The sequence below is a fragment of the Marmota monax genome, unplaced genomic scaffold (assembly GCF_021218885.2).
Source record: "Marmota monax isolate L192 unplaced genomic scaffold, Marmota_monax_Labrador192_F-V1.1 WCK01_AAM20220418_F8-fsc00008, whole genome shotgun sequence".
In the NCBI taxonomy this organism is placed as follows: domain Eukaryota; kingdom Metazoa; phylum Chordata; class Mammalia; order Rodentia; family Sciuridae; genus Marmota; species Marmota monax.
The window spans coordinates 4,314,662-4,337,899 of NW_026694432.1; the positions used below are offsets into that span (position 1 = coordinate 4,314,662).

The 23,238-nt window shown below is 44.5% G+C and overlaps 2 protein-coding genes across 3 annotated transcripts in view; one reads left to right on the forward strand and one right to left on the reverse strand.

Annotated features, from left to right (window-relative positions):
• Positions 1-122: 122 nt before the first annotated feature.
• On the forward strand, positions 123-22,819 carry Lrrc41 (leucine rich repeat containing 41). Of its 2 annotated transcripts, none has more exons than XM_046468427.2 (10): positions 123-367; positions 4,394-4,480; positions 5,123-5,193; positions 15,395-16,532; positions 19,869-20,129; positions 20,678-20,842; positions 20,937-21,035; positions 21,602-21,724; positions 21,959-22,034; positions 22,128-22,819. In XM_046468427.2, the coding sequence occupies exons 1-10, from the start codon at positions 169-171 to the stop codon at positions 22,345-22,347; spliced, it is 2,439 nt and encodes an 812-aa protein (XP_046324383.1). In that variant the 5' UTR covers positions 123-168; the 3' UTR covers positions 22,348-22,819. The 2 variants fall into 2 exon arrangements, with proteins under 2 accessions (XP_046324383.1, XP_046324384.1); XM_046468428.2 differs by lacking the exon at positions 123-367 and adding an exon at positions 467-740.
• Rad54l (RAD54 like) overlaps positions 22,738-23,238 on the reverse strand; it is a 33,310-nt gene continuing 32,809 nt past the window's right edge. The window contains exon 18 of the mRNA XM_046468429.2: positions 22,738-23,146. Within this exon, the coding sequence (XP_046324385.1) occupies positions 22,936-23,146 (211 nt within the window). The 3' untranslated portion in view covers positions 22,738-22,935. The remainder of the gene's footprint in view (positions 23,147-23,238) is intronic.

The following is a 23,238-nucleotide window of genomic DNA, read 5'->3' on the forward strand; positions in this document are numbered from 1 at the left end:
TTTAAAAGATTAGCTTCTAAGAGACTTGGAAACTGTGCTAGTTTATTCGACATTCCTCTAGCGTATTTCCCTTTCTTACCCATATCGCTTGTGGAGCTGTCCTAACTGCTGACCTTTTCAAGATGGCGGCCCGAGGGTGCCACCCTCGGGCTCGCGCACCTCCCCAAGATGGCGGCGCCCGAGGCCTGGCGCGCCCGGAGTTGCTGGTTCTGTGAGGTAGCGGCGGCAACGACCATGGAGGCCACGTCCCGGGAGGCGGCGCCAGCGAAGAGCTCGGCCTCGGGCCCCAGCGCTCCCCCCGCCCTGTTCGAGCTGTGCGGGCGGGCGGTGAGCGCCCATATGGGGGTTCTGGAGAGCGGGGTGTGGGGTAAGTCGCGGGGTGAGGGGCTACCTCTGGCACCGAGCGGGGGCGGCCCAGCGGCCAGGGGGCGAAGGGGGCGAGGCCGGGAGGCCCCGGGCAAGGCCCAGCCCCGGGCACTAGAAGCTAGATTGTTGGGTCGGAACTTGAATTCTGTGACTGACAGGGTTGGACAGAGTAAAGACCGAGACCAAATGAGCAAGTGGACCCTCACGGTGGCCTGGCCGGGGGGCGCCGGGGGCAAGGCCAGGAGGCCCAGATTAGGGCAAAGCCGGCAGGACTTGGGCTACAGAGGCGGGAGTGACGGGCCAGAGCCGCAAGCACCGAACTGACACCCGGCTAGACCGCTGAAGAATCTCGGATGTCGAACCAACGGGCAGAGGTGTTTTGGCCGACCAGGGCAGGGGCAGGGGACCGAGGATGGCAGGCCTGGCCCGAGGCAAGAAGGCCAGGCCCCGGGCCACCTGAACTGATTCACTGCCTGTGGCCTCTGGTGTCTGCTGGGCACATCACGGGTGCCGGGTGCCGAGACTTGGAGGCTAAGCCGATGGGAGTGAGTGGAACAGCGGGTTGAAGAGCAAGGGTTAGGGGCTGGGGAGAGGCCGAAAGGCTCTGCGCCCGCGGCCTGTCTGGCCGCCCAGGGCTGTCCAGAGCGCACCGACGACCGGGGCCTCTGCTAAACTGACCGAGCGATCGAGTGACCCGCAGAACTGAGAGCACCGGAGGCCACAGGGATGGGCCTCAGCGGCTAGGTAGGGTGGAGAGCGGGTGGAGGGGGCCCAGAGCGGTTCAGCCAGCGAGGAAGGCTCGCGGGTTTGCCGGCGGAAGGGCCGAGGAGGCCCCAGGCAGGGCGATGGCCTGGGGAGCCCCGACTGATGGGCTGGAATAGGAGGGGGCGCGTCGCGGCTAAGAGGCCTTGGTCCGAACGCGAGTGAACAGAGGCTCCAGGTCTGAGGTGGTGCAGGGCCGAGCCTCGGAGGAGGGTGGGCCGGCGGCCTGGGGCGCCAGGGTGAGCGTCTGGGAAGGAAGAACCGACTAGTTGGGCTGGTAGGGGCGGAGAGGAGGCGTGCTACCAGATGGGCACGCAGAGACCGTGCTGTGGGATGGGTACCGCTAGCTGCTGCTTGGCCTCTGAGGAGGGAAGCAGTGAGGACTGGTAGTAGAGAGTGAGAGGGGAAAGTGAGGGCCTTGCGAAGCAGGCCTGGCTGCACCCGGACAGAGGCCTTGGGCCTGACAGACTGGTGGTGTGACGGGGTGGGGTTCAGAGGCAGGCTGAAGTCGATGAGGAGGTCTCAGGCCAGGACAGGGAGCCTGGACAGGGCAGGCGTCAAGGGGGGGTGCTGAGAAGAAGAGGCCCTGGGCCTTGGAGCGTGTGGGGGAGGGGTTTACCAGGAGGCCTCTGGGGTGGTGGCAGCATCTTTGCCAGGAGAAAGACGCTGGTCAGGTCAGGTGTGGAGGCTTGGAGCCCCAGGGTAGGGGTTTGGGTTACACCATGAAGAGGTGGCCTCTGGAAAAGGCCCTGGAATTTGGAGAGTGGCCAGGGAGGCGCTTGGTGGTGGGAGTGGGCCACCAATACTAAAGAGACCCAAGTTCCCTCCTGTAAAGGAGTCCTCAGGTCCCTTGTGGGGAGGGGATTGTGGAGGCCCTGTGCCAGCAGCTGAGAAAGGTCAGGCTGACCCAAGGGAATGGAAGAAAAGTGTCAGTGGAGCTGAGCAAGAACTCAGAAAAGTCCTGGGAATGTGAAAGATCTATCTGCATCAGCCCAGAACTTCTGGGATGCTAATTCTGGCTAGAAGGCAAGAAGACTGAGTATGAAGGCTTTAAGTTGGGAGGAGGAAGCATTAAAGAAAGGTATAGCCTGGAAGGAAGCAAGGAAGAACCTAGCTTAAGAAGAATGGGGAAGGGAGGAGCAGAGTTTATGGGTAATAAGAGAATGAACATTTCTGTGGCTTTGAGAAGGAGTGGGTAGACAGAGGGGAGCAGATTTGAGGAAAAAGGTATAAGGCTCTGGAGGAACTTCTATGTTGCTTTTTTCTCCCCAAACAGATGACAGTTTCCTGAATCTCCTTTTTCCTCTTTTTCCTTCTCCCACTTCTGCTGTTCATGCCTTCACCATTATTACTGATTGAGTCCCCAGTGTGAGCTAAGATACAGCCAGAAAAGCCTTCCTGGAGGTAGCAGACTTAACACTGATTTGTGAAAGGAGGCATGAGTAGAGGCAATGGGAAAAAGGTAGTATGAAGAAACTTAAGTACAGTAAGGCATATACCTTGAATGTCAGTATACGAAATTTAAACTTTGAATCTTGAGTGCATTAGAGAGCCTTTGAGGGTTTTGAAGAGGGGAATGTCACCACCAAGATTAGGATGCAGAGAGACATGAGAGAGACTGAAGTCAAGAAGGGCAGTTAATCCAGATGATAGTTGATATGGCCTCTATTAGTGCAATAATATAGGGAATTAATACTTTCAGACTCTTGAATTTCAAGATTCAGTTATTTACAAGTAAAATTAAAAGTGGATCATGGGCCAGGCAGGGTGGTGCACACCTGTAATCTCAGCAGCTAGGAAGGCTGACGGGAGGATTTCAGGTTCAAAGCCAGCCTCACCAACAACAAGGTGCTAAGCAACTCAGTGAGACCCTGTCTCTAAATAAAATACAAAATAGGGCTGGGGACGTGACTCAGTGGTTGAGTGCCCCTGACTTCAACTCTCGGTACCAAAAAAAAAAAAAAAAAAGTAGATCATGGAATGGCGAGCCATTGTACTCCAAGATTTTAGACTCATTCTTGCTAGTACAGAGATGATATTGACATATTAATAGCCAGTATTTAGTGAGTTTATTATGGCCAGGCATTTAATCTTATAATATCATGAAGTAGTCATTATGATCTTCATTTTAAAATTGAGGAAGCTGGGTGGGTATGTGGCTCAGTAGTAGAGCATTTGCCTATCAAGTATGAGGCCCTGGGTTTGATTCCCAGAACCACAGAGAATAAGTAAAATAAAATTGCAGAAGCTGATGCTTAAACAGGTTACATAGTCTAAGAATTCACAGTTAACTAAGTAATCAGTCAGGATTTCACCCAGATTTCCAAGTCTAGAGACTAAAGTCTTTAGGCACTATACTACAATCCCTCCCAGAAAGAGAGAGCTGACAAGGCCAGTTTGGTTGTTTTGTTGTTGTTCTATGCTGCTCTACCACAGAGTTACATCCCCAGCCCTTATTGAGACAGGGTCTCACTAAGCTGCCCAGGTTAGCCTTGAACTTGCAGTCTCCTGCCTCAGCCTTGTGAGTTATTGAGATTCCTGGCATGCACCACCAGACCCGGCGCAGTAAATTTAGAGTAAAGAGATTGTCTTTATTCTTCATAGAAAAGTACTAGTTCAGGTTATAGCAGTGACCCAAAGGATGGAAGTGGTCAGTCTGTAAGGGAATTGTGGTCCATGGGAAGGGAATTCAGAAAAGTTAATAAAGGACTTGTGACAGTGGAAAGATGATTGGTTGATTCCCTGAAAGTGGCAAGGACATTCCTGTTGGAGAGAACAGTGTGACAAAGGCACAGAGGCAGAAAGCAGCAAAATATGCATAGGTAAAAAAGTAATTTAATGTGACTGAAATATAGGTGGCAAAGCAGGGAGCTCAAGTTAGTAGGGAAGATTGTGAAGAAGCTTTTATCACACATATTCAGTAGGATATTTTTTGTGAAGTGGAAATGAACCCAGGACTTCATGCATGCTAGCCTCAATAGGATCTTTTGAATGCAGAATGTTTTTGTTATGCTTGTGTACAAGTGAACTGACCAGCTCCAGCTTGTTTTGTGAGATTATCGCACTCTTACCCCTGAAATTCCAGCTGTCAACTGAGTGACTGAAGACACGTGGACCAGAGTTTAGACGAGACTTAAGTTAGCTTTTCCAGGTTCCATGTATCATATGAGAAGTCTACTCTTCTGTTTTCCTTTCCAATAGAATATATAATTCTTGGAACCCTGGGGGAGGGAAAAGTAAACTTTCTGTGTTTTGGTTTTTGTAGCCCTCCCAGGCCCAATACTTCAAAGCATCTTACCTCTGCTCAATATATATTACTTGGAGAGGATTGAGGAAACTGCCCTTAAGAAAGGTGAGTATCTTTCTGTCTCTTTCTCAATAAGTGATTGTGAACATGGTACCCTGATGTTCTTCAGGTAAATATTATACATTGATGGCTGCATAGAACTTTATGCTTTTCAAAAAGTTCCCTCATTCTTACTTTCTTATGATTCCCTGCAGTGTCCTGTGAAACATAGAACAAGTATATGATCTCTGTTATTCTGATAAAAATGAAATACAGGCACACCATAATTAATACCAAAGCTAGGACTATACCCTAGATCTTCTGAATCTTTTATGGTCTGTTTTACCAAGCTGCCTCTCCTCATTGGGACACATCTGTTAACGGATTAATATTTATCTAACTCTGATGTGCCAAGTATTATTCTAGAGAAATTCATTAATTAATTTACTCCTTTCAACAATGCTGTGAAATTACTAATTACATTTTACAGATGAGGAAACTGAGGTATAGAGAAATCAACTTGCCCAACATCATACAGCTACAGTATAGTTTGCTGATATTTAAACCTTGGCAGCCTGTCTTTAGGGCCAATGCTCTTAACCACTCTGTCATATTACTCGTGAAGCCGGAGGACAACATGAAAAGCTGATGTACTTCACTTATGGTGGCCAGCAAGCAGCCAAGTAAGTGTGCTATTTCTGTCTACAGGTCTCTCCACTCAGGCTATCTGGCGTCGTCTGTGGGATGAGCTGATGAAGACAAGGCCTTCCAGTTTGGAAGTAAGTTAAGGTACCAGGTAGAACTCTAGCCTAATCTTCCACAGGAAGAATAAGCAAATTACAGAGCGTGTAAACAAGCATGTAAACAGGAACAGCATGTAAACACAAGTCGGGAACTGGTAGAGTTCAGGGAAAGGGATGAAATGGATTTGGGATGAGGGCTCAGATGGTTTGTCACAAGTTTTGGCTCATTTGGCATTTGCCACTAAATTGTTTGCCCACCATGTTACCAAAGGACACAAAACTGGGAAGGATATGACCACAACAGACAACGGAGCCAGAATTCCTAGAGTTCTGGACAGAGTTGGTATAGTGGTCAAATAATTAAATGTAATTAACAAAACAAACCAATTCTTGAATGAATCAAAAAATTTCTAATTGTGTGGCCTCAAGGGTAGAGGATAAAATAGTCTGGGCTAGAAGCAGTTTATATAAAAAATATTGCTGGGTGCAGTGGCACACGCCTGTGATCCCAGCAGCTCAGGAGTGCGAGACAGGAGGATTTCAAGTTCAAAGCCAGTCTCAGTAAAAGCAATGTGCTAAGCAATTCAGTGAGACCCTGTCTCTAAATAAAATACAAAACAGGGCTGGGGATGTGACTGAGTGGTTGAGTGCCCCCAAGTTCAATCCTCAGTACCAAAAAAAAAAAAAAAAAAAAAAAAAATATATATATATATATATATATATATATAAATAAAGGGGCTTTAGCCAGCAGTGTGCTGAAGCCATTCATAATGACTATACCCTGAGCTGTGTGAACTAATGTAAATATAATATAGGCTGAAACACAAGGGGGACCATAGTCCTGCCTGGCTCTGTAATGGTCAGGGTATCTATTCCTGGAGTATAGAGAAAGAAATCAAGCACTTTGTGTGAGGCACATTTGGAAGATGTTATTCCTGAAAAAGAGACAACTTGGGAAACATGCACCATCTTGAAATACATGAATGCTATCACCTGAAAGGGGTTAATAGACTGGTTCTGGATGAATGCTAGAGAACAACACACTTTTACCAAATTAAAGGTAAAATTGGTGATGAAACAAGCAAATTACAGAGATAATAAGCTTCCCATCACTAAGTATTCAAAGAGTATGTGGATAACTACTAGATAAGGGTGTTTTATAGGGAATTCAGCATTATAAAAGGGGTTGGACAGGATGAATTTTAGCACTCCTTTTAACATTGAGATTCTGTTATTTGCTGATTCAGATATAAATCATTGGAGTTTTTATTTAAGCAGACTATCTTTTGCTGCTCCATGATTAAGTGACAGAAATGATCTAGCTTAAATGAATATTTATTAAAACTTAACCACATATCAGATGTTTTCTTTTTTTTTTAAGAATTTAACCTTTATTTATTTGTTTTTATGTGGTGCTGAGGATCAAATCCAGAACCTCACCTGTCCTAGTCAAGCACTCTACCACTGAGCCACAACCCCAGCCCCCCACACATACCAGATCTTACCTAGCTGTCATAAGTGCAGACATAGTTCCTCATCTTGAACTGTGGGGAAATCTACAAATAGATCACGGATGATAGGATACTGCTATGAAACAAGGAAGCAGGAAGAAGAAGGTAAAGGAAAAAAGTCTTTCTTAGAAAATAGTATTGCAGCTGAAATTTATTTGATTAACGAGGCCAAATGACAAAGAGATTTAAATTGGAAATTTAATTTTAAATTTCTGGTGCTGCACTGGATTCAGTAACATTCAGTCCTATATCCTTCAGTTTTTTCACTTCCAGATCTGGACTGAAACCATTGGTATTCAGCGTAATGACACTGAGGCCCATCAAAATCCTCAGATACTAGGCCTTATGAAGAAAAGAAGTGTATGTAAGAATAGTAGAAAACAGTAATGGCTTTCTGCCATCTTTCAGTAACATCAGATTCCCTTTGTCCCTGTATTTCACAAGTAGTATGGTTAACCAGCAGGTGATGAATATTGTAATATCTTTCTCTTAGAGAAGGCTTTTTAAAAAAATTTTTACTTAAACATGAGAGTAGAATGTATTTTGACATATTATACATACATGGAGTATAACTTCCTATTCTTGTGTGGAGTTATCAGTGGCCATGTATTCATATGAACATAGGAAAGCTGTATCCAATTCATTCTACTGTCTTTACCATTCCCATTCTCCCTTGTCCAATCCAGTGGAACTCCCCCCACACACAGACATTGTGAGTCAGCATCCACATATCAGAATATTAGGCCTTAGATTTTTTTAGGATTGGCTTATTTTACTTAGCACTACTTAGCACAAGAGTCTCCAGTTCCATCCATTTATCAGCAGATGCCATACTTTTATTCTTTACAGCTGAGTAATGTTCCATTGGGTATATGTACCACATTTTCTTTATCCATTCATCAACTGAGGGACACCTAGGTTAGTTCCATAGCTTAGCTGTTGTGAATACAGCTGCTGTGAACATTCATGTGGCTGGGTCACTATAGTATACTGATTTTAAGTCCTTTGGGTATATGCTGAGGAGTAGGATAACTGGGTGAAGGCTTTCTTTATTCAACATTATCTCAAGATGCCTGAAAAATTTTTTGTTATCCTGTTTTCTTGGCTCAAAGCATTTCAGAACATTTAGGGTGCCCGAGCTTAGTGACATAAAAGTTACTTAGGCAGAGGTCCTGGCTTGGAGCAGATCTATTCCAGATGTCTTCTGCTTCCCACTTCTGCATGACAGAAACTTTCATCTTACTTATTCATGACTCAGAAACACTTATCAAGGACTGGGGGTGTGGCTCAGTGGTAGAGTGTTTGCCTAGTGTGTGCAACGTCCTAAGTTTGATCCCCAGAACCACACACAAAAATCACCACTTATTGAGAACCTATGCTAGGTCCAATATATCATTTAAAAGCAAGACTATTTCAAACTATGGGGCTGAGATTGTGGCTCAGTGGTAGGGCACTTGCCTAGCATGTGTGAGGTCCTGGGTTTGATCCTCAGCACCACATAAAAATAAAGGTATGGGGCTGGGGATGTGGCTCAAGCCGTAGCATGCTCACCTGGCATGCACAGGGCGCTGGGTTCGATCCTCAGCACCACATAAAAATAAAATAAAGATGTTGTGTCCACCAAAAACTGAAAAATAAATATTTTTAAAAAAATTAAAAAAAAAGGTATTATGTTTATCTACAACTAAAAAAATTTATTTTAAAAAAAGGAATATTTCAAACTATGGGGCTGGGATTGTGACTCAGTGGTAGAGCACTTGCCTAGCACGTGTGAGGTACTGGGTTTGATCCTCAGTACCACATAAAAATGAATGAATAAAAAAAGGTATTGTGTCCATCTGCAACTAAAAAACTTTTTTAAAAAGTAGTATTTCAAACTATGGAGTACTAGTGTGCATAGAGAGATCTATATGATACAGTAGATACACTGGTAATAAAGCAGTGGGGAAATGAAGGGTGATTCAATAAATGGTTCTTTAGCAATTGGTTAACCATTCAGAAAAAATTTAGTGCCTCATTTTCAACGTGCTCAAATAATTTCTATTTGATTAAAGATTAAATTGTAATAAGTAAAAGCACAAAACAACTAAAAAATAATAAAGGTGACTCAGTTTCTAATCTCAAAATGCAGAGTGCTAATTATTAAATGGGCAAAAGAAAAATAATATGGGGCTGGAGGAGTAGCTCAGGTGATAAAGCGTTTGTCTAACATGTTTGAAGCCCCAGGAAAGAATATATGGACTAATTTAACCACATAAAAGGCCAACACCATAAACAAAATTTAAAAAGCAAATAAACAATATTGTCAAGACAAAAGGATGCAGAGAAAAAGAAAACATCCAAATAGAATTTAAAAAGTAAAGTTTTAGAAGCTGGACATGGTGGTGCACACCTGGAGTCCTAGCTACTTGGGATGTTAAAGCAGGAGAATCACAAGTTTGAGGACAACTAGAGCAATTTAGTAAAACCTTAACTAAAAAAAAAAAAAAAAAAAAAAAAAAAAGCAGCCGGGCACAATGGCGCACACTTGTAAACCCTCCCACACTTGGGAGGCTGAAGCAGGAGGATCACAAGTTCAAAGCCAGCCTCAGCATCTTAGGCACTAAGAGATTCAGGGAGACCCTGTCTCTAAATATTTTAAAAAAGGGGCTGGGGGCCAGGGTTGTGGCTCAGTGGTAGAGTGCTTACCTAGCATGCACGAGGTACTGGGTTCAATCCCTAGCACCACGTGAAAAAATAAACACAATAAAGGTATTGTGTCCATCTATAACTAAAAAAATATTTTTAAAGGAGGGGGGCTGGGGATGTGGCTCAGTGATTAAGTGCCGCTGGGTTCAACCCTGGTACCACAAAAAGAAAAATGGATATAGCTCATGGTAGAATGCTTGTCTAGCATGTGCAAGTCCTTGACTTCAATCCCCAGTACAGCAAAAATAAATTTAAAAATTGCCAGGCACGTGGCACATGCCTATAATCCCAGCAGCTCAATAGGTTAAGGCAGGAGGATCGTGAGTTCAAAGCAAGCCTCAGCAATGGTGAGGCACTAAGCAACTCAGTAAGACCCTGTCTCTAAAAAATATAAAACAGGGCTGGATATGTGGCTCAGTGATTGAGTGTCCCTGAGTTCAATCTCCAATACCCAAAAAAATAAACAAATAAATAGAAAAGATCTGGACAAATCATAAAATACACAAAAATCTCCAATAAAGTGAACATTTAGTCCCATTGATGTTTAAAAAAACAAAAAAGGAAAGTAAAACAGGGTGTGGTAGTGCATGTCTATAATCACAGAGACTCAGGAGGCTGCGGCAGGAGGATTGCAAGTTCAAACATGGACATGATAGTGCACACCTGGAGTCCTAGCTACTTGGGATGTTAAAGCAGGAGAATCATGTTCAGTGGTAAAGTGTCCCTGGGGTTCAATCCCCAGTATAGTTAAAAACAATATTAGGTGAATTATTAATAAGGTACATCTATATTTTCAAATTAAAATCACATTCTAAAAATGTTTAACTGGGCATGGTGGCACACACCTGTTGTCCCAGCTACTTGGAAGGCTGAAGCAGAATGTGAGCCCAAAAATTTGAGACCAGCCTGAGCACATAGTTTCCAAAGAGATCCAGTTTCCAAGGGAAAAAAAAAAAAATAATAATAATAATTTTAAAAATATTTAAATACTGGGGTGGGGTTATTGCTCAGTGGTAGAGCACTTGCCTCGCATGAGTGAGGTACTGGGTTCAATCCTCAGCACCACATAAAAATAAATAAAGATATTGTGTCCTATCTACAACTAAAAATAAATAAATAAATAAATATTTAAATACATGGTGGTATAGCTGGGCACTGTGATACATGCCTGTAATCTCCATCAACTCAGGAGGCTGAGGGCCTGTCTCAAAATGAAAAATAAAAAGGGCTGAGAATGTGGCTCAGTGGTTAAGTGCCCCTGAGTTCAATACCTAGTACCCCCCCCAAAAAAAAATTTAATAAAAAATAAAAAGGCTGGGGGTATAGCTCAGGGGTAGAGTACCTGTGGGTTAAACCCCAGTACCTCACGTATATACATATGTATATGGTGGTGTAGTGGTCAAAAAAAATCCAGCATTTGAAACTTCAAAATTGTCTCAATGTTGTAAAAAAAAAAATGTAACTATTCACATGTACATATATACTCTAGAGTTGGTTTACACATGACTTTTTGGTCTGCTTCTTTATCTTTCCAAAAACAAAACTTGTCTTTACAAGCTTATGAACATTTGGTGGCTCTAAAAATTTAGCAGAAGAAAATATTTAATGCAGTGATTTATGCCTTTAACCCCAGCAACTCAGGAGGATAAGCAGGAAGATGTCAAGACCAGCCTCTGCAACTTAATAAGGACTGGGGATATAGCTCAATGGTAAATGGCCCCCTGAGTTCAATCCCCAGTACCAACACCCCCTCACACACAAAAAAATCCATTTAAAAAAACTATGTAGCTGGGTGAAGTGGCACACACCTATAAATAATCCCAGCTACTTGGGAGGCTGAAGCAGAATTGTGAGTCCATGTGTTTAAGACCAGCCAGAGCAACATAGTTGAGACCTTGTCTTTAAAAAAAAAAAAAAAAGTCAGCTACAGTGGCACATGCCTATAATCCCAGTGGCTCAGGAGACTGAGGCAGGAGGATCATGAATTCAAAGCCAGCCTCAGCAAAAGCAAGGCACTAAACAACTCAGTGAGACTCTGTCTCTAAATAAATACAAAATAGGGCTGGGGATGTGGCTCAGTGGTTAAGTGCCCATGGGTTCAATCCCTGGTACCAAAAAACAGAAAAATTAGCCCTCCCTAGTTTGTACACATGCTACCTCCTTCCCCACCAGTGCCTGAGCTGCCAGCCCATTGAGAATTGACCATTATTGTGTTGGTGAGCAGGTGTCACTTCTCATTTCTCATTGGCAGTGCCTCATTTCCCTTACCCTCCCACAAAACAAAGTGTTTAAGTCACTTTGCATTATCTGAGCTATAGTTCACAAAATGAATAACTTGGTCTAAGTCATGTATTTTTCAGCTTTGACATTTTAACATAGATTCTTCCAAAAAGTGGTGGTGGAGGGGCTGGAATTGTAGATCAGCATGTGCGAGGCCCTGGATTCCATCCTCAGCACCACATAAAAATTAAATAAAGGTATTGTGTCCAACTACAACTAAAATAAAATATTTAAAAAATGGTGGTGGAATAAAATGCCATGAACTGTTCTTTGCTTGTGGATTCATTCATGACAAAGAAGCCACTGAGATAGCTAACTTTACATATTTAACCCTCACAACAGCCCTATGACATTGTTATATTTATCTCCTTCACTTTACAGATAACAAAGGTAAAAAGACCTCAGTGAAATAGCTTACTACTTGGGCATATAAGAATATGTGACAATGAATCCTACCATTATGTATACCTATAATGCCTGAAGTGAATGGCAGACCCAGAATTCAAGTTGAAGGACTCTGGCTCTAGAGAGCACGTTCCCTATCACTGTCATGCTTCTCACTGCAGTTATGTTTGAGGCATTCCAGTTGCAAGTATTTTAATTTTTTTAATGTAGTGTTGAAGATCAAAGCCAGTGCCTCACGTGCTAGGCAAGTGCTCTACCACTGAGCTACAGCCCCAGCCTGCAAATATTCTTTACCATTGTCTTCATTAGTCATTAACATGTCAGTAAATATTTAGTAGTTACCTAACCTACATTTCCCCATGCACTTTATGCAGAAACCACCATAGTATCTTGTAAAGGTCCAGATTTTATATCTATCTCATGTGAAGTTGAAGCCTTGATAGTTACCTGCCACTGTCTTTCAAGACTGTGCATGTGGACCAGCAAATCCGTGGGAAAGATAGGACCTGAAAAACTTAGGAATACTCTTATACCTCCACTCAAAACCGAGCAGGGGGGCTAGAGATGTATCCCAGTGGTGGAGCACTTGACTGGCATACAATAAGGCCCCAGTACCATCAAAAGACGAAAAGATGCTGAGCAGAGATCTGGTTTCCAGCTATATTTTCCTGCTCCTAATACCATGCTGCTGGTGAACAAGGACCTTCTCTGTTACTGCCACAGGTATCTCAAGCATGAGGAAGTTATTCCTAATTAGTATCACAACAGGCAGAGGCAAGGGCAAAAGTAATGACACTTGCCAGAGGAGAGTAGAGGCCTACATCCTGCTGAAAACCTCATTAATTGGGCGGTTACTCTGATATGGAGGAGTATATGGATGTAGAGTAAGAACCAAATAGAAGTGTTTTGACTTTTGGTCTTGGGAACCTTTGGCCCTTACTGCCTTTGCTTTGGGCTGAATAAGGACCCTGCTGTTAAGCAAGTCCATCTGGGCAATTAGCTGCTTTAGCTACAGCAGCAGTAACATTTACTTTGTATTTTACAGTTTTTATGTAGTAGGTGACGGTATCCACATCAAATAGATGGAAAGGGGTCAACACTATAGTCACAGCTGGGATCCATGTTGAATTTGGCAGGCTTCCCCCTGCATTAAGATTAGATGAGGACTTAGTGATGGTCTTTAGTTAGAAATTCTGGGGATAGGTATCCATCTTTGTCTCAGAGTGCCCTTTTGAATTAGGCAGAAGTCCTTCCTAATCTCTGACACACTTCAATCATCTGGGGCAAGTTTTTTTTTTAAAGATGCCTGAACCTTACCTCAGATATTCCATATAGAATCACCAAGTTTGGATACCTGCCATATGAATTTTGAGTTTGGGGCGGGGGCGGGTTAAAAAAAAAAAGTTCTGTAGGAAATTCTTATATATGCCAAAGGTTGAAAATCCCATATCAGAATAGAATGATGGGGGCTAGGGTTGTGGCTCAATGGTAGAACGCTCACCTAGCACGTGCAAGGCCCTGGATTCAATCCTCAGCACCACATAAAAATAAAGGTATTGTGTCCAATTACAACTAAAAAAATATTTTTTTTAAAAAAAGAATAGAATGATGAAGTTCCATATCCATCAAAGTAAATAACTTGTCTTGGAGAAAACAAATCTAAGATTTGATTCTTCTCACCAGGAATTTCTCGTCTAGTTAAGACATCTACAAGGCTAAGAAATCAAACACCATGGAATAGTGTACAACAGTTTAAACTTAAGTAGAGAAATCCCAAAACTAAACAGCCTTATAGAAGCTTAAAGTTCAAAGCACCTTTGTGAGACCCTGTCTCAAAAAATAAAAAAGGGTAGGGATGTGGCTTAGTGACTAAGCACCTCTGGGACCAAAAAAAAAAAAAAAAAAGAATGACATGTTAACTCCAGCATGGTTGTGCACATCTGTAATCTAAGCAACTCTGGAGGCTGAGGCTCGCAAGTTCAAAGCCAGCTTCAGCTTAGGCCATAAGCAATTTTAGATTGTAAGGAACTACTGGGATTTTAAAGCAGAATAATACATTTGAAGTAGTATTTCATGAAGAGGACTTCAGTGGGCTCATGCAAAATAGTTTGGGAAGGGATTAAGGGAACAAAGAGTAATCAGGAAGCTAATAAAGTGGTCAAGTGTATAATCATAAGGAGCTAACCAAAACTAGTGGTGATAAGATCGGAAAGATGCAGTCAGGTTCTAGATACAATTAGGAGTGAGTTGTGAGACAATACAGCAAAAAAAAAAAAAAAAAATGGTGTCTGGTTAGGAGTGGTGGCATACCCCTGTTAGCCCAGCTACTCATGAGCTGAGGCAGGAGGATCACAAATTTGAAGCCAGCCTCAGCAACTTAGACCCTGTCTTAAAAAAAAAAAAAGAAGAAAGAAAGAATGGTCTCTGAAATCAGATTTCCTGGGCTCAAATTTTTGTGTATATAGTCCTAAGGATTTAATCCAGGGGAATTCTACTACTGAGCTACACCCTCAGCCCTTTTTTACTTTGCGACAGGGTCGTGCCAAGTTGCCCAGGCTGCCCTTGAACTTGCAAGACTCTCCTGCCTCAGCCTCCAAAGTTGCTGAGATTACAGGCATGTGTCACCATCCCCCGCTAGGGCTCAGATCTTGATTTCTACTTACCAGTGATAATCCCTTTGTGCCTGGTGCCCCCCCCCCCAGTTTAGATTTTTAGTTCAATTGATGAAAAGAAAATGACTCTAGGCTGGGGATATAGTTCAGTGGTAGAGCACTTGCCTAGCATGTCTGAGGCCCATAGTTCAGTCCCCAGCACACATACACGCATTCCTGCATCAAAAGTTTTAGGAAACCATCAAAAATAGTTTCAACTTGATTTGCCTACAGTAAAATAAAATTATTCTGTTCCTCGGGCAAGCACAACATACTTTATTCTACAGGAAAGCTAATTCCCACCCCCCACCCCCATACAGGGAATAGAACCCAGGTGCACTCTACCACTCAGCTACATCCTCAGCCCCTTTTGAGACAGGGTGTTAAGTTACACGGGCTGGCCCCAAGCTCCTGATCCTCCTGCCTCAGTCTCCTGAGTAGCTGAGATTACAGGTGTACACCACTGTGCCTGACTAAAGTGCTCCTTTCATTTATTTTGTAATGTCTTGGTTTTCTTATCTATAAAATGAGGTTAATAGTAATACTACACACTTTGAAGATGTGATTTAATTAATTTGTATCATGTAGAACATTGCCTGGCTCAGTAAGTGCTCAGTAGTTTGCTATTGGAAGGAAATTAGGATAAATTTCATGGATTGTACTCTTAGTATCATGGCTGTCTGGCATGTTTTCTGTTTTCAGAGTGTTACCTGTTGGCGAGCCAAGTTTATGGAGGCCTTTTTTTCCCATGTTCTACGTGGAACCATTGATGTGTCTTCTGATAGGCGTCTTTGTGACCAACGCTTCTCACCTCTTCTGCACAGCTCCCGTCACGTCCGACAGCTCACCATCTGTAACATGCTGCAGGGTGCAACTGAGCTAGTGGCTGAGCCCAACCGCAGGGTTCTGGAGACCCTGGCCAGTTCCCTGCACACACTCAAATTCCGCCACCTGCTCTTCTCTGATGTGGCTGCTCAGCAGTCACTTCGGCAGCTGTTACATCAGCTTATTCACCATGGGGCTGTCAGCCAAGTGTCGCTGTACTCCTGGCCTGTGCCTGAGTCGGCCCTTTTCATCCTTATCCTCACCATGAGTGCTGGTTTCTGGCAGCCAGGCCCTGGTGGCCCACCCTGCCGCCTCTGTGGAGAGGCCTCCCGAGGCAGGGCCCCATCCCGCGATGAAGGGTCCCTATTGCTCGGTTCACGCAGGCCTCGCCGGGATGCTGCTGAGCGATGTGCTGCAGCCCTCATGGCCACCCGGCGTAAGAGTGAAGCCAAGCAGATGCCTAGAGCTGCAACTGCCACTCGGGTAACACGCAGGAGCACACAGGAGAGCCTCACAGCAGGTGGGACAGACCCTAAGAGGGAGCTGCACCCTCCAGCCACCTCCCATGAGGCCCCTGGTACCAAGCGGCCACCCTCTGCTCCAGCTACCACCTCCTCTGCCACCTCTTCCACATCCTCATCCAAACGGGGTCCAGCTAGTTCAGCCCCACAACCTAAGCCCTTAAAGCGTTTCAAGAGAGCTGCAGGAAAGAAGGGTGCTCGCACCCGTCAGGGGTCTGGTGCAGAGTCTGAAGACCTGTATGACTTTGTTTTTATTGTGGCTGGTGAGAAAGAGGATGGTGAAGAAATGGAGATTGGGGAAGTAGCTTGTGGAGCTTTGGATGGATCAGATCCCAGCTGCATAGGGCTTCCAGCACTGGAGGCCTCCCAACGATTCCGCAGCATCTCCACCTTGGAGTTATTCACAGTTCCTCTCTCCACGGAGGCAGCTCTGACACTATGCCACCTGCTGAGTTCCTGGGTGTCTCTGGAGAGCCTCACACTCTCCTACAATGGTGAGCACTCTGGAGGGGCAGGTTTGGGCTAGGATCTCCCAGCAGCACTAGCTGTGTGCCTAATCCTTAGGGGGAAACTGGGAATATGATCAGGAAGCTGGAAATGTAGTTCAGTATGCTTCACAGAGGGCAAAAGGCAAACGCAAAAACAGTAGCAAGCTGGGCATGTTGACACATACCTGTAATTCCAGCAACTTGGAAGGCTGAGGCAGAGGATTCCAAGTTTAAGGCCTTGTCTCAAAACTTTATAAAGGAGCAGGGGGTGCTGGGGATATAGTAGTAGAATGTGTCTGGGTTTAACCCCCAATAAAAACAAAACGGTAGCAGATTGTCATTGTTAAGAGAGGAACATGAGGTCTGTAGGCTTGATTCATTGTTGAAAGCAGGGATTCTGAGGAATGTGAGACAAGTCAGTTAGATCCGGAAGCATTCCAAAGGCAAGTGGGAAAATAAAATGTATGCAGAACCAGCCAGGGTTTGGATCCCACTAGTCACACTGAAGCATCTGTCTAGACGTGGTGTGGGACACTTTTTTTTTTTTAAATAAGACCAGCAAATTGCAAGGCAGTCCTCAGTCCTTTCCCTCCTGCTGTGCTCAGCTAGTAAAACTCCAACTTTGGCTAAAAAAAGCAGTCAGCCTATGCTGCTACCCACTCCTGGAGAATAGTCACACACCTGTGCACATGGTGCCTACATTCATGGGCATTACCTTCTTAAGAACCCAGTTAGTAATAGCAGCTCCCACTCCTACTCTGCCATTTCCAAGCCCTTCTTCCTCTTTTCCCTCCTACTTCACAAAAAGAAAATAGATGCCATCACACCTGAACTCCTTCAGCTTAGTTTTAACCAGTCCATAAACTCTCATCCTTTTCTCCTTCACCATAAGGGAAGAGGTGAAGAACACTAAGAATAATTCTTCCATTAGCGCTCTGGACCCATTTCTCCCAACTTCTTAGAGAAACTTGCTTCTAAATGCCTTAGTAATAACCTTTATATACTATTTAGTATATGTTTGACATATTTCAAGTATCCTCAATATAACAATTTAATCCTAATAACCATCCTATGGGTAAGATGGGTGTGGTGGCGCATGCCTGTAATCCCAGCAGCTCAAGAGCCTAAGGCAGAAGGATCATTATAAACAGGGTTGGGGATGTGGCTCAGGGGTTGAGTACCCCTGGGTTTAATCCCCAGTACACTCCCCAAAAATTCCTATGCTTTTAACCATTCTATGCTGCCTCCCTTCTTTTCACTGTCTCCCCACCAAAAACTACCACTGTATCTCTCTTCATCTATATCCTCTTAACTACCCCCTATTCTCTCCTGCTCAACACAAATTTAGTCACTTTGTACTATCTCCACGTATGTTGTAAAGGACCTGGATCACCAAGTTCCTTGTTACTAGATGCAATGTATACTTTTCAATCTCCATCTTACATGTATCTTGGCAGCAATTGCTATTAATAATCTTCTTTGTGAAGTATTTCCACTACCTCAGCAATCCAAATGTTTTCCCTCTCCAAATGCTACTAATGTTCTGAGTTCCTCACAGTTCTCCCACTTTACACACCCTTCCAGGACAATTTCATCCATTCCTGTGGCTTCAGTGGCCAACTATCAATGATTCCTCATTCTATGAATTAACCCAGATCTTCCTCCTCAGCTTCTAGACCCATGTATCAAACTGACAACACCTTATTCATGTCTAACCTTGGATGTACCTTCTATATATTAATCTTATGTTCTCAGTGATATCAGAGTTGGCTTAATTGTACAATGAAACCAGAATTCTGCCTCCACTACATATATATTTGGTCATCAGGTCCCATTTTTCTCTCAAATCCATTTATTTCTCTACCCCTACATCCTTCATTCAGGCTACCATTATTCCTTACTTTGGTTTCATTTCAACAGTTCTCCTCTCTATAGTCCCTTGTGCACAGCAGCACAAGGATTCTTCTAAACTTGCAGATTTGAATGACTTGTCAGTTATCTAAAAACCTTTCCATGGAACATCCCCATACTTTACTTCAAGAGTCATTCATGTCTTCGCTCCTGCTTACCTCTATAGTTGTATCTTGAATGCTTCCCTTATATTTTACATACCCAGCTATAAAAATATTTTTAAATTTTTTTATATTGATGGGTATTTTGCTCATTTATTTATTTGCAGTGCTGAGAATCAAACCCAGTGCCTCACACGTGCTAGGCAAGTACTCTACCACTGAGCCACAACCCTAGCTCTGTGACAAGTATTTTTTAGTTCTTAGAACCTGTTACTCCTTAACCTTCTGTATGTCCTTTCTGTGCCACAACCACTCTTCTCTCTTTTCTTAACCTGTCTCCTTTATTCTTTAGGACTCAACTAGAAAGCCCTTACTGATAATAAGGCAGACTAGGTGTTAGGTATCCAAACCTTTGTACTTTCATCATACTCTACTTTCCCAGTTCCATCACATGTGCTGCTTACTAGTGTCTAACACCCCACCCCCCGCAAAAAAAAAAAAAAAAAAACAAACCTCATTGCATACTTAGTTACTGGATAAAACTTAGATAAATAAACAAATCAACAGTAATCAGCACAGTCCGGAAGGGAACAGATTCCAAGGATCCTTCTGGTCCTATTTACTCTGTGGAACATGGATTTCATTTTAGTTTCTTCCTGTGCTAAGGATAGAATCCAGAGCTTTGAACCTGTTAGACAAGAACTCTACCACTGAGCTACATTCCAACGTAGATGTGATTATCTTTCTCCACCCCAATCCCACTCAATGAGTCTCTAATGTATTCTCTATTGGGTCACCATTACTCTGCTACTCAGTTTATACCTGTTCCCAATGGCCTATAGGAGAGCAAACCACCTCTTCAGCCTAGCTTTCAGGACTTCTCACATGGACTCTACTCTCCCACCCTTTAGATCTCAGTTTCTTGAGCCCCCATCTAGCCAGAGAAGCCTTCAAAGTCATTCCTTGCCTTCTAGCTGTAACCCTTGGCTATACCTTCTTTGTCTAAAATTTTATCCAAGGCTAGGCTTCTTCAAAAAACTACTTGGAACCCAGAAATCTGAAAACCTTTACTGCTCTCTGAACCTGGCATTCTGCTGCTAGTACATGACACCTGCCATATTTTTTTCTTCCGTTTTGTGACTTGCCCTGATATTTGAGGGCATAGCCCAGAAGGCATCAGTTTGCTGGTTCCCTGAGGAAAAAGGCAAGACAGATAAATAATTGAGAGACAAGTTGTTTTTAAAAATTGGATTTGGTAGTAATGGAAATATTTAAATGTCTCTAAATGTTAACTCTATTGACACTCCCCCATGACTTTTTCCTGTTGTAGGCTTGGGTTCTAACATCTTCCGCCTGCTGGACAGCCTGCGGGCCCTGTCAGGCCAGGCTGGATGTCGCCTCCGTGCCCTGCATCTCAGTGACCTGTTCTCACCACTGCCCATCCTGGAGCTGACACGTGCCATTGTGCGAGCCCTGCCCTTGCTGCGGGTCCTCTCTATTCGTGTTGATCACCCAAGCCAACGGGACAACCCTGCAGTGCCAGGGAATGCAGGGCCCCCTAACCACATAGTTGGAGATGAGGAGATACCAGGTGAAGTACTGCATGTGTATGCACACACATATCTCCACAAATATGCATGTGCATTTGTGTGGGGAGGAGAGGAGGACCTCCACTCCAGATCAGCTTCCACTCACTCCTGGCTGAGCTGTAATCTGTTTCCTCTTTGGAGGCTACAGTTCTGTAAGATAACCTTGGGCTAGACAGAGCCCAGACCACCATAAATCCAGAAGAGTGACCTTGGCCATAGTTGAGCCAAGAACCAAACTGACCTTCAGGTCAGTTTAGGTCCCCCTGCTACACATTCCCTTAGTTCTACGACTTTTATCCCCCAACAGTACATACCCTATTATATCTGCATGTGTCCTAGTGGTTTAGTCTACCTAGACTAAAAGCTCTATGAGGGCAAGGGCCAAATCTCCTATTGAGTGCTTTATTCCCAAAACCTAGCAGAGTTTCTGAAACTCAAGGCCAAGTAGATAAATGATTTTCTTAGTAAATATTTTAAAGATGGAATGGGCCCTGCTACGGGAGAAATGTAGACATGACCAGTAAGAATCTTCTCTCCCTATCACATCTAGAAAACTGTCTGGAGCAGCTGGAGATGGGATTTCCACGAGGCGCCCAGCCAGCTCCACTGCTTTGCTCTGTTCTGAAGGCCTCAGGTTCTCTGCAGCAGCTGTCCCTGGATAGTGCCACCTTTGCCTCTCCCCAGGATTTTGGGCTTGTGTTGCAGACACTCAAAGGTAGGATCCAGCCAGTGGAAGAGGTATAGGCAGGAATCTTGCATTGCTTTCTGGAAACATTAAGGTTGGCCCATGGTCTTTGTCTCCTATCCAGAGTACAACCTAGCCCTGAAGAGGCTGAGCTTCCATGACATGAATCTGGCTGACTGTCAGAGCGAGGTGCTCTTTTTGCTACAGAATCTCACTCTTCAAGGTGAGTTCCTATTCCAGAACCTAGACATCTTTGTTCTTATTGTGGTTCTGCTACTGTCTCACTAAGTGAGCAAACCGGTGTTCTTTTCTTCACCTTGTATCCTCAACTATAAAGAACATAGAACCTGTATGAACCTCCTTCTGAAAGTCCCAAACTCAACTCCTCCTCTGCAAACACTGAGAAATTACTCTTTTAGAGTATCTCACCCAAAAGTATTTCTTACTTTTCAGAGCTTGGCAGAAATAGTGGTGGTGGGGATAAATAAAGGTGCTATGCCAGTCTCTCATAACCTTGTCTCTAATTTTCACACCTGCAAAGAGGGTGGTCAGTGCATACAGAAGGAAAGAAGAAAGTGAATGGGGAAGTGTACATGCAGTAACATTTAGGCTTACTCTCTCATTTAAATCATTATGTAGTTTCAGCCTTGCTTGCAGATTTGGACAATTCCTTCCCCTTTCTGGGTTTCCTATAAAATGTTTGCATACTTTGCTAGGGCCACCTGGGGCAGGAGGGGCAACACCAGTCCTAATATAACCATTAGAATTTACTCTAATTTCTCTTGACAGAAATTACCTTCTCCTTCTGCCGTCTGTTTGAGAAGCGCCCAGCCCAATTTCTGCCTGAGATGGTGACTGCTATGAAGGGCAACTCGACACTGAAGGGCCTTCGGCTGCCAGGGAACCGCCTGGGTGGGGACCAGACCCTAGGGAGGGAGAGGGGAAAGGAGCCAGGCCTTTGACCTAGAAACTCACTAGGTATAGACACAAACCTCTTCACTGGGAATAGGAAGGTTGGAGTATAAACATTTATGTGCTGGGGCTTTAGGAACTGGTAGGCTAGGCTTCTCCTGGTCAGAGTCAGGTTGGAATACCCACATTCCTGTTCTTGGTAGAGGTAATGGGCACTTCTCCCCTTTTATCTAGGGAATGCTGGCCTGCTGGCCCTGGCAGATGTTTTCTCAGAGGATTCTTCCTCTTCTCTCTGTCAGCTGGACATCAGGTACATGGTAGTGGGCAGGGAGGGATGGGACCACAGGATATCTAACAGGGATGAATTGCTTCCTGGATATCTAATCTATCTTATCCCTACCAGTTCCAACTGCATCAAGCCAGATGGGCTTCTGGAGTTTGCCAAGCGGCTGGAGCGCTGGGGCCGTGGAGCCTTTGGTCACCTGCGTCTCTTCCAGAACTGGCTGGACCAGGATGCAGTCACAGCCAGGGAAGCTATCCGGCGGCTCCGGGCCACCTGCCACGTGGTCAGCGACTCGTGGGACTCATCCCAGGCTTTCGCGGATTATGTCAGCACCATGTGATGGGGCCCATACCTCACAGATCCATGCTCAGTACCATCAGCTTGCAGGGGCTGAGGCATGGGCTGCCCAGAATCCCCAATCACTAGTTCTGTCTTTCTCTTTCTGCCACCCTTTCCCTCTCTTTTCCATCTTCCCTGGCACTGAGGTTCTGGAGGCCTTGACAGGGCCCAGCAAAGGCATTCTCACAGCTGGGTTTAGAGCCTTTGGGGCCCTTACTCAAAACCAGAGAACCCTGGCCGAGAGGTTATAGTGGTCATCACTATCTCTGAGGATGGCCCCCTCCTGGGGTCCTGCCTTCCCACCTCAAGCAAGTACCGAGGCTTTAGAAAAGTATAGGAATGCCTACTACCAGGCCTTTTCCCTATGGGCTTACCACACTGTTCCCAGGCCTCAGTCCCATTCATACCTTTATTCCTTTCTTTTTTTTAACCAGAAAAGTTTTTCTTATAAAATAAATTTTGGGCAAACATCATGCAGCCCTTCTTGATGATTTTCTCCCAGAGAACAAAATTTAGCAGGACCCTTGGGGCAGGTAGCCCCTTTTCCCTGTACCCTTCTGCTAACAGCTACACTCAGACCAGCTGGTTATCAGCAGAGCCCCCGCTGCTCCTCATGAGAACGCTGGTGGAAGACGAAGGTGATGGCAGTGGAGGCAGCATCCCAGGCAGCCTGGAGTACCTCATCCTGGAGCCCCCGCTTATCAGTGCTATGGTTCCACTGGGCCAGGTCTGAAGTGCAGTCAGAACCATCAGGGGGTGGCCAGACCTGGCGTCTGTTGACACAACGGCGGCAGTGCAGCCTAGAGTCAGAGGACAGAGCTGTGGTCACTACAGACCCCATTTCTATGCTGAGCAGGTAGCTGAGAGATAATAGTGAGGGCAGTCAACCCAC

Bases quoted from the DNA above. Each gene is read 5' to 3' on its own strand.
- Lrrc41 (XM_046468427.2), top strand. From the start codon at position 169: ATGGCGGCGCCCGAGGCCTGGCGCGCCCGGAGTTGCTGGTTCTGTGAG. The intron at 20,130-20,677 runs GTGAAGTACTGC...TATCACATCTAG, and splicing joins TGGAGATGAGGAGATACCAG to AAAACTGTCTGGAGCAGCTG. The intron at 20,843-20,936 runs GTAGGATCCAGC...TCTCCTATCCAG, and splicing joins TGTGTTGCAGACACTCAAAG to AGTACAACCTAGCCCTGAAG.